The sequence below is a fragment of the Haplochromis burtoni genome, unplaced genomic scaffold, assembly GCF_018398535.1.
Source record: "Haplochromis burtoni strain Fernald_Lab_line unplaced genomic scaffold, NCSU_Asbu1 Contig_120, whole genome shotgun sequence".
NCBI lineage: Eukaryota > Metazoa > Chordata > Actinopteri > Cichliformes > Cichlidae > Haplochromis > Haplochromis burtoni.
In genome coordinates this window covers 1,444,515-1,455,666 of record NW_024582481.1, presented here as the reverse complement: position 1 = coordinate 1,455,666, position 11,152 = coordinate 1,444,515, and the positions used below count along the sequence as shown (strand labels likewise).

The window sequence follows — 11,152 nt, the reverse complement described above, 5'->3', positions numbered from 1 at the left end:
TAACGGCGGTTGGCAACCAACGTAAAGCAGCATTACCGCCTCCTACTGTTCCGGAGTATGGGTCACACAGTGAGTTTACAAGCTGTATCAAAAAAAAAAAAAAAAAACAAACTCAAACGGTGGGCAGATGTGACGCTACAAAAACTACTGTCGTATTTCCGGTTTAAACAAAACGCGCGGAATTCGACTCATAAATATCGGCAGCACACGGTTGATAGTAAAAATACACCAGATGTTTGATTGATGCGACTAAACAGTTTGACGACGCTAATGTTTTAAGGTTTGGGTTTTGTTTTGTCACCTCAGCAGGTTGTTTTGTTCAAATGAGGCAGCTGGGTTAGCTAGCTCACGTTTACAGCCTTACCCGGGTTAGCTAGCTTGCTAACGCGATGTAGTGATGGGTTTTGGTTCAGTACTTAATAAAATACAGAAGCTCTCTGAGACTTGCTGTTGTTAAAGCCGCAGTTATTGCTCTGGTGTTCACAGTTCTTCGGAAATGGAGGATGACAGGATGGAGACGGGAAACCTCACACCAAAAATCCATGTGGAAGTTCACGTTAAATCTGACAGGTGGGTAGTTTAATCCTAGTGTAAACAGTGAAGTTATTATTAGGTCAAACCCATACACAGGTGATAAAGGACATGAAAAGCTAAAATGCCTCCTTTGGTTTACTTTGACCCTTTGAACTCAAATGACTCCTTTTTTTCCACCAAAGATTTAAATATGTTTCAAGTCATGTCTGACGATAACGTTTGTTTAAAACAAATCAGCAATGGTATTGTCATAGTACCAGCCAGAAGCTAGATATATACACGCATGCCTTCTTGTGATTTGTGATTTGTCTTTCATATTTCAGCACAGCTAAACGGTCTGAGGTGAAAATGCATGTTCAGAGTTTACTGAACTGTCACAGCATGGTGTTTGGAAACTACGCATGGACAGAGTTTGACGATGACTTCCTTCAGAAGCATGTGGCATCTGTGGTTATAGCTGATCTAGAAGAAATAGTTACACAGGTCTGTTATTTCAGTTTGTTTTGGGGATGAAAGCTCTGCAGTATCATTGTATTTTTAAAGCTTTATACTTATTCATTTTTTTTCTCCCTTTCAGCCCCTTGATTTGAAGAACTGCTGTGTCTCTTTTCACATCTTCACACTGAGCGAAGATGGACCTAGCATGCTCACTTTGGAGGAGGATGAGGAGCTTTCAGCAGCAAACCACTGGTTGCTGCCTGCAGGTAACACTGCGTTCAGTTTAATTCACTTTACTGTCATTAAAGCAAAACCAGTGCAATAAATTGTCTCTTATAGGTAGGCTGCAGTTGTTGTTGTTGTTGTTGTTGTTGGCAGTGTGTGACAGTTTCTGGTCTAGTGATTGTGTGCAAAACAGTGTATGACTATGCATTTAATAAGTCATTCATAAAGGACTTTGCAACATATTGTTATAGAGACATGAGAGATTTACTGTCCTGGGGTGGAGAAAGGAAAAAATGAGCCTTGGTGGCATTTCAAAAACACTTGGTGGCAGTGTTTTTTGGTTGATATCTCTGATAACAGGTAGCTGATTGCTAACAGTACGCTCAGCTTTCCTCTGCAGTGCCCTTTCGTCAGCCAAGGCAGAGTTGCTGTACCAAACTGTAAGATGGGAACATGGAAAATAATGCTATAATATTTGTACAGTGGTGAAGCTGGAGAAGTGGAGAAACTTGTTTTGTGACAAATGGGCCCTTTTCAGCCGCCTCAGGAAGTGGTGGCGACACTGGGCCTTCTTTATCAGACGGGAGATAAAGAGACCAAATCAAGTCCTCAGCAATATAGACATCATTTCTTTGGTCTCTTTAACATTAAGGTCTAGGTTGTTTTTAGAGGACTGTATCACCAGATGCTGGATCTTCTTTTCATTGTTCTGTGGACCATCTTGTTTTTTTATTAGATATTTGGACAGTCAATGTGACGCCATCTGCGTATAGTGGAGGATAATAGTATAATATAGGATGTATGTAGGATGGAAATGGTCGTTTGGGTATGTTCCAGCAACATCTATCATCAGGAGGTTCTCAGAAAAAAACATCTCATTTAACAGGGAGTAAAGGACTGGAGAGCAATGATTGATGGTCACAATATGTCTCCAACGCAGCTTTAAAAAAGGAGGGGGAGAAGATATTGGATCCATGTGACCCTGCAATCTTCCTGCATTGAGTTACAAACTGACATATTTTAACCAAAATCTTTTTAAATGACATTTTTGTATCTTCATGGTACAAGGTCTGTGCTGAAATGTTTATGGATCATATTAAGAGTAGGAATGAGTATTATACAGTAGGGCTGCCACAAACGATTATTTTGATAGTCGACTAGTCACCGATTATTTATGCGATTAGTCGACTAATCGGATCATCATCCACTGGACGTAAAACTACAGCTTATTGTACCAGCAGCATCTGCTCTTATATAACTATCATTAGCTTACAGCTTTAAGCTTTTAAGGTGCTAACTAAAAATAAAGACAAGATGATAGTTTATTCAATTTTAACGAAATTTGCAGATTGTTTCGGTAAAGTTTAATAAACTCCTTGCTATCTAAAATATAACAGGACACCGGAGTATATTCTCCAGCATCTCACACTTCTGATAATCAGCTGTCTGCTTGACGTTTATTCAGCTGTGTAAAAACTATAACTTTAATCTCAGCCAAACCGATTTACTCAGGAACAAATAAAATAATAAAAAAAAAAAAAAAAAAGCCAAACAACAACATTTTTAATTTATCTAAGTGACTCATATATATTTAACCCAAGTCGCGAAAGACGGCGGTGGGTTTGAAAACAATTTGCCGGGAGTCCGGTGTTCTCACGGCGCTAGTGACCTAGCCCCCGGCTAGCTATTGAGCTAGTGGGTAACAGACGTCTCCGAAAACGTCGGAGCGCTTTTGAAAATATGTGGTGTCCTGATAAACTGAGCCGATATTTGAGGTTTACACAGCTACATTCTCGCCTGAAAATATGTTAAACGTTTATTTTGTGACCCAGAAAGAATAATAAGAGTAATATTAAAACTAACTAGCTACCGCCATTGTTGGAAACTAAGCTGGGCCGCGCTATGAATTCTGGGACACAGCTGCTTCTTCTTCTTCGGGGTTTAATGGCAGCTGGCATCCTTGTACATGCAGTGCTGCCATCTTCTGTTTCAGTCCGTTATTACACTCTTAAATCCTGCTATTATTCCTGCGTCTTTTGCGATCTTACAAAGCTTCAAACGACACGTCGACTATTAAATCAGTCGTCGACGATTTTGATAGTCGACGTAATCGTGACTAGTCGACAAATCGTGGCAGCCCTATTATACAGCAGAAAGAATTGTGAAAATCTAGCACTTATTTAAACGTTTCTTTACTTTTTGCTAGTATCAAAATTGGGATTTCATTTGTGTGTTTGAATCCAGCATGACCAAAACCTACTTTGCAAATGTATCAGTATTTTACATTCTGATGTTCTTGTTACAAATGTACAGGCTACATGTTTCTGTCAAACAGGCCTCAAGATCCTGCTGCCATGTTGCTGGTGGAGCATCTGCTTTTTATTTCTTCTTTTTATGGGATAAAAATAAAATAATCTTGGTTTAGCATTCGAGATCTGTGGGTGTAAAGCTTGGTGAGCATGTTGTGCTACTGAGGACGATATTTTTTTTTCTTGTAGCTCATAAGCATTTTCTGTTCTATTATACATGTTAAATTGCTTTTTTCTTTTTAACAGCTGAATTTCATGGGATTTGGGAAAGTCTGGTTTATGAAACTGGAGTCAAAACTCAGGTAAAATAAATTACAGCTGTTTAGGAATTAGGAAAAATGATCAAATAACCTGATGTGTAACCTAATGCTTCTTAACTTTACCTTATTTCCCCTTTTCTCTAGCTCCTGGATTATGTCACAACAACAATTTATTTCTCAGACAAAAACGTTGACAGCAACCTGATTTCATGGAATCGTGTTGTTCTGCTTCATGGTAAATATTTAAGAAGGGAATTTCTACAGTGATTGTTATTACATTGGAATAAAGAGTAATGACTGTCTCTCTTTGTTTTCCCATATTCAGGACCTCCAGGCACAGGGAAAACATCACTGTGCAAAGCTCTCGCCCAGAAACTGTCAATCAGACTGTCAAGTCGGTAAGATTGTCCTCATTCTAGTGAAACCGCTCCAGCTATGACTACACCTGCACTTTTCATTTCCAAATACACCTTTTTTCTTTCTCCCCTGCAGGTATTTATATGGCCAATTTGTTGAGATAAACAGCCACAGTTTGTTCTCAAAGTGGTTCTCAGAGGTACACCTGGGTCTTTTTTTTTTTTTTTTTTTTTAAATGTTTTTGTTACTCGTATTGTCTCCTGTAGCTAATTATGCCTATTTTTCACAGAGTGGCAAGCTGGTCACAAAGATGTTTCAAAAGATCCAACAGCTGATTGATGACAAAGACGCTCTTGTGTTTGTTCTGATTGATGAGGTAAAACGAAGTGTATTTATTTCATTTTGATTTACTTCTGTGTCTTTTATGTTTATCTAAGACAGAAGAACTTCTTGCCAACTGGTTGTACTTTGTTATGTTGAAGTGTGATTGAAACAGTTTCTCTTTTGTGAACAGGTGGAGAGTTTGACAGCAGCAAGAAATGCCTGCCAGGCAGGAACAGAGCCTTCTGATGCCATTCGTGTGGTCAACTCGGTCCTCACGCAGCTGGACCAGATCAAACGGTCAGAATGCAAACCTTTCTTAGTGATTTTATTTGTTTTAAATTAGAGATCAACTCTGTACTAGTCTGTTGTGGTGGAGAGAGAGCGGTGTGAAAATGAAGCTGTTGCTTAACACATGGTTACAAGCTGGTTAAAAGCTTTCAGTAGAGATCAAAAGATTGAAATTGCAGAGAGAAGTGGTGGAAATGAGCCTCCTCTGTAGGGTATCTTGGTTCTCCCTTTAAGACAGAGGAGGAGCCCAGAGCTGAGCTGCTACACCTCTACATTGAAAAGAGCAGCTGATATGGTTTGGGCATCTAAACAGGAGGCTCTGAGGCAGAACTGGGGCATACTTGAAGACAATATGTCTCTTGGCTGACTTGGAACATAACATTTCATTGAGACGTAACCTTTTAGGGTGGCTGTGGAGACTGAAGTCTGAGTTTCTCTGCTAAAACTGCTACTGACCCAAACTTGGAGTGACAGAAAGTAGATGGATGGATTATTTACTTATTATGTCCTACTTTAAACAAGTTGTTCTGTGTTGGCTATTGGGCTGATATTTCAGACATTCCAATGTAGTGATCTTGACGACCTCCAATGTGACAGAAAAAATCGACTTGGCCTTTGTAGACAGAGCTGATATCAAGCAGTACATCGGACCGCCATCTGAAAAAGGCATTTACAACATCTACCTCTCCTGCCTGGAGGAGCTGATGAAGGTAATCCAGTAATCTGGCAGCAGTTTATTTCCACTTCTAAAGTGAAACACGTCTGACTTAAATGTTTTTCCATCTAAAATTGCAACTACACGGTCACGAGGTGGGCAACCAAACTTGGCATACAGGTCTATAATAGATATTATGATGTCACCATATTGCGTAGTAACCACCTGACCAAAAAGAGCACTTTGCCAGTAGGAAACGAATGTCAGTTTCCTGAAATGTTACATATGTATGGCAGCCATCTGGTGCAGTGCACACCATGCTGTCCAGTGCCAGGCATTGTACCTTGCAATCTCTGTATGAGTGTTTGTGTAACTGAATGAAGACACTGTAAGCTGCTCATGATAAAAGGGCTACATAATGTCCATATAGCAGTTTATTCCAACAAAATATTGATAGAACAATTAAAAAAAAAAAAAAAAGTCACGGTGCAAAATACAATTTAAGGAAAGCGAAGCGGTACTGATTTGTAACTTGGGCTTGTTATGATGTTGTATAATATGATATTTTACTACAGTACACATCTAACTAGGCAGCTCATTCTCTTGAAATGGGGTCAACTTGAAAGATGTGAAATGTAAAAGTAAGGTCAGAGGTCAAATGTGACATATTTGCATGCAAATAAGTGCATCCAGGTGCAAAACAAAACAACCCCACGAGAACCTTTGGAGGAGGTGGTCTCCAAAGGAACTCCAGAGCGGTTCGTTTATTTTGTGAACGTGATCCAATCTGAACAGACCACCAAGTGTAAATTAAAAATTTGAGCTAAAAACATCCCAAAGTCGCGTATGCTTTGTAATCGCAGTGCGGCAAAGGACTACAGATGTGCAAAGGTCTGTACGGGCCAGTGACTAGCTGTTAAATTAACATTAATTCTCAGTTTTCTCACACAGGACATTCTTCCTGTATTTAGGTTTTTTGCAGAAATTTCTTGACAGAAAAATCCCAAGAGGCACTTTTAAAATTCAGCTTATGTAAATAAAATGCAATTTTGTTTTCCGACACGTCTCTGAGTTGTGATCTCGGATGTACACAGTGCCAGATCATCTACCCCCGGCAGCAACTGTTTACCATGTTTGAGCTCGAGACTATGGGCTTTGCAAAGAGTGAGGTGTCCGAACACAGTCTAAACCTGAGGAACATTGCTATGTAAGTGCGCACTCCAATAAGCAGCATCTAAATCAGAGTGTGGGAAGCGAAAAGAGATGGAGGCCAATGCTCAGTTTTTTCTTTTTCTTTTCAGAAAAAGCAAAGGTTTGAGCGGAAGAGCACTCAGGAAGTTACCATTTATAGCCCATGCACTCTTTGTAAAGGTAGGTATTTGATTGTTTTCTCCTGACAAACATACGATTCACATGGGCTTTTTAAAATGGTTTGTTGTCTTGCAGACACCAACAGTAACGCTTGAGAGGTTTCTGGAGGCTATGGGCCAAGCTGTGGAAAAACAGAAGGAGGAAAAAGCTAAGTTGGTCAATGGTATCTGAACCTGCTGAAATTCCCACAGGCTGCCTTGTTTGTGGTTTAAAACCTATAAAACATCTTTTTTTTATAGAGCTTAATCAGTTCATTTGTCAGCACTACATTCAATATACATACACACAAATGCTATTTTAACAAGTGCTGTAACACAAAAGTGTTTATTCAGGTAATTTTTCTGGTGCTACTCTCTTAAATGACCAAGACCATATCTATGTCGACAGAGGAATTGTAATTTTAAGTTGTAGCCCCCAATGCTTGAATTTTTCTTTGTTTTATATGCTATTAACAAATATGTTTGCTCTTTTCTCACTTCCAAAGTATTTAATATTTGTTGCTTTAACCATAACAGTTTCTTTTTGTTTTTCTTTTTTTAAACCTTATACTATTTGTGCACAGACATTAGATCAGTCAGTGTGTAGCTATGCTGACATGACAGCTTGTGAGTCCCAAAATGGGCCAACAGACTCACCGGACAACAAATCCAAAATATAGTAAACATGTTGCTGTTTGTTATGAACGGTTAACCTGTGTGTGTTATTATGTGTTATTGTTAATTGGTCCCATTCAAGGTCGCTTATTTCACCTGACAAGTTTGTAAGCTCAGCTGGCTGCGTCCCCTACAGAGGGGGTTTATGCCTGTGCATGAATCACTTGACGCAAAAAAACAAAACAAAAACGTGAGTGGACTTTACCCTTCACATACAATCTGCTTTGTGCTCTGTTCACATGTTTGTTTGTTTGTTTGTTTGTTTGTTTGTTTGTTTGTTTTTTATAAATGAATGTGATAAATCCAATTTAAACTATCTGGGTTTGTTGTGTATTGGTTTAATTTTGTATATAACATTGTAATAAACAGCATTGTTTCCTGATTGCAGTGTCGGATGCATTTTGGAGATTTTAATACACTATGTCCACCACTTGGGGGCGCAATGAGGCTGTAATGCAGTTCTAGACATAAACAGAATTCAGTTTATTACAGATTCTGATTTGCATGGTTGTCTCAGAAAGGGCAATAAGACAAGATGGATCACGATAAGGTGGCAATAAAAGCTAATTGCATATAATCTTGTGGTAAGCTTGTATCAACTAGATGAACAATGGTTTTTTTTTTGGGAGGGTTACCAACAAAGTTCTGCAAATATCAAATGTTACCTTACAACAAAGCAACAAAAGAGCAGTTCTACCTAATATTCCTCCTTTATGATACAGGCCCATGCATGGGAATTTAAAGTGATTCATGGTTATGATTTGGGACTGTGAGCTCTTACATGTTGCGGTCTTCCATTGTGGACTAAAAACCAAAAGGTTGAAAGATGACTGAGTTTGAAATGCGTCACTCCTGTACACAGTTTATACGAACAGATCGGTGGTTTCGTTGTTCGTATGAACATGTTTTGCATTCTGTGAATGCTCTGCTGCTTTGCATGTCAGCTGCCGGCTTCAAACAATGTGCCCTTTGTTTGTTGCTGGCAACAGCTTTTTCATTCCACTTCAAAGGTGAATCCTGTAGGCTGTTCCTGAATGTAAAAGGAAAGCAAATGTTGGATTTGTCTTCATTTGCACGCTCCAGACCTGCTCAATCATAACACTGTCACCTTTACAGTGACCTTTACTGCGTGTTTTATTAAGCTTGTAAGTATTTTATTGGTGGATTTGATTATGCTGTCAAAGGTCTATAATTAAGATGAAAAAAAAAACGAAGATTTATGCTATAATTAAGACCAACCCAGAATGGATTTCCCCTCATGCATAAAGACTGCATTTGTGTGAATTGCCCCTTTAGTGCAATGTTATCTTTTATACCTAATTGTTTGGCTCCCATTATATCTATTTGTCAGTGAATTTTTGAGTAAGATGAATCACATGAGGGAGCTCAACTTGTCTCTAATCTGATCAGTGATTACAAAGTTGAGAGAAAAAGGGGGTAGTAGAGAAAGGGAGAGCTGTAAGAACGGGCACGGTAAATAAAACCATAATTGCTCTGTCTGCAGGCCTTTTTCTTTTCACTGTAGTCTCCAAAAGCAGGCAGCTGTTAAAAGGCAATCAAGCCGGAGAAGGAAGAAAAGTCAAAAGGCTTATTGTTATGGGGATTTTATCACTGTTTCAAGCAGACTTAAAATGTCAGAAAACTCCAAACAAAACAAACAGTCTGATGTTTATCCTCTCAACCGTTGTTCAGGTACATTGCTGAAAGCCATGGAATATACCTTTATGTGCCAATGGTGATTCAAATAGAGGGGTGGGGTTAACTTACACTCTTACTTATATGCGCGGTAAGAGGAAAGTGAGCCAAGCTGCACACGAACTATGGAAATTATCACTCATCTCCTCTGAGTTTTTAAGAGGTTATGATTTACATTGCTGGTCTAAAAGTGTGATACTCAGTTGTTAGTTTAGAAATACTTTTTGCCTTTGCCAGCGTGGTAATCCACATCCATTGCACAAATGCATACTGAGAGCCCATAAAGCCGAAGCAGTGTTGGCTTTTCAATTCTTCTACATGGCAGCCTTTGATCATAAACTAGTGCTTTTATCCAAATGAACATTTCCCTCAGAAGAAAACCGCAGCGCGCTCTTTCTGTCTCTCTCTCTCTGAATCTGTTCCCAGTCAAGACTGTCCTGTCAGAAATTATGAACAGTTGTTGTTTCTCGAGTCTGTTGAGATTTCTGTACCCCATATGTTTGTCATCCATTTAAGCAGGATGTTAGAAGGCGTAGGAGAACGAGGATGAAGGAGAGATACCTTGTAAAGAGACTGAATCCTGGGAGCCGGGCTGCATGAAGAAATTGTGATAATTAGGCGCAGCAAGTAGGATCAAAGGAAGCTGCCATCAATGAGCTATGCAAATGTCGACTCGTCCTGTCAACCGCAGACAGTGATCTAAGATTTCTGCGTCTTTGAGGAGTCATATAGCAGTCACACTGACAGAAAGAGCTATACTGCTGCACATTAAAGGTATGGCAGTAAAAGTGGGACGCTATCATACAGTACCACCCTCAGAAAGAATAACATGTTTCAGTGGCTCTGAGAATACATGCTCATCCATGCAGCTCTCCAACAACAAGGTTTAAGTGCAAGACTGTGATGTGACAGCAGCATGTGGAGGAGACAGCAGAGTGTATCACAACAGTTTGTGTCTAGGTTTCCACGCAAAAGATCAAAGTAACACCTTTCTTGATTTCTTAAAGGATTTGCACGACCGAGGAACATTTACAAAACAGAAACATTAGCTTCACACTGAGCGAGACATTGCTGTAGTAAATTAATATTTATATAGCGCGTGGAATGTGTCCTGCGATTGGGCTCTTTTAACACTGTGCCAAAGGAAACAAACTATAAAAGTGCTGAGGAGCTTTTGAAGTCTGCTGGGCTGAAGTACAACATGTTCTTCCTGGCTGTCTTCAATAAACAATAGTTATCTTTGGCATCTGCTGTGCATATATGAAAAACAAATACTGGAAACGACAATAGGAAGCCTATCCGTATTCCCACAAACCAAACAAACTATATATGCCACCTAACACTGATCCTCAATCATTCACGACACTAATCCTGAGCATCTGCAAGTAGTAAAATAGTCCAGCAATAATTGTGCTACAACAATTTTCTTCAAGGTTTTATAACCACAAGGCTATTTGGAGATAATTCACTTTTTTTTATTCAGTTATTAACTGACCTCTGGTGTAAACAGAACTACAAATGACAGAATAATGAAAAGTATTTGCCATAAATATGAACCTACAAGAAATGAATTAGGGATAAAACATGAATGGAGTCAAAAGGAAGATGACACCAACAGAGGACATGGTTCAGCTTTCAACTGCTCATGAACTGCCAATAATTGTTTAACAGTCAAGAGAGACATAACCTGCAACCGGAAAAGGAATTGACTTTTCAAAGTAGAGGTAGAGGTGTGTTACAGCTGTACTAAGAGAACATAGGAAAAATGAAAAACTATCGAAAGGAGAAATTATACAAAATACAAACTGTATGGAACGTGTTTCTTCGAAAGCAACTTTAAACTTTCCATTATCAAGATGACATTTTGAAATAACTCACAAGTTTTTTGTATTCAGTGGTGGAATAAATAGCATTTCCAATAAAAAAAAAAAAGCAACATCATAGCATACTGTCTTAAATTAAAAAACAAAAACAAAACGTTTGGACACACGCTGAGATTTGGTGTGATCTGTAGAGCTGTTTTGTCTGAATTAGGGAGCGGGT

The 11,152-nt window shown here is 39.0% G+C and overlaps 1 protein-coding gene across 2 annotated transcripts; it reads left to right on the top strand.

The window, feature by feature from the left end:
* trip13 (thyroid hormone receptor interactor 13) lies at positions 1-7,796 on the top strand. 2 transcript variants are annotated; one of them, XM_042223802.1, is made up of 14 exons: positions 1-69; positions 487-570; positions 858-1,017; positions 1,112-1,238; positions 3,753-3,808; positions 3,911-4,001; positions 4,092-4,164; positions 4,259-4,322; positions 4,413-4,499; positions 4,638-4,744; positions 5,292-5,445; positions 6,485-6,597; positions 6,692-6,761; positions 6,837-7,796. In XM_042223802.1, exons 2-14 carry the CDS (start codon positions 497-499, stop codon positions 6,930-6,932), a joined length of 1,272 nt encoding a protein of 423 aa, XP_042079736.1. In that variant the 5' UTR covers positions 1-69; positions 487-496; the 3' UTR covers positions 6,933-7,796. The 2 variants fall into 2 exon arrangements, with proteins under 2 accessions (XP_042079736.1, XP_005934854.1); XM_005934792.3 differs by lacking the exon at positions 1-69 and adding an exon at positions 127-280.
* Positions 7,797-11,152: the final 3,356 nt, after the last annotated feature.

Coding starts and splice junctions, on each gene's coding strand:
- trip13 (XM_042223802.1), top strand. CDS start 497: ATGGAGGATGACAGGATGGAGACGGGAAACCTCACACCAAAAATCCAT. Junction 3,809..3,910: donor AAACTGGAGTCAAAACTCAG/GTAAAATAAATT, acceptor CCTTTTCTCTAG/CTCCTGGATTATGTCACAAC. Junction 4,165..4,258: donor TCAATCAGACTGTCAAGTCG/GTAAGATTGTCC, acceptor TCTCCCCTGCAG/GTATTTATATGGCCAATTTG.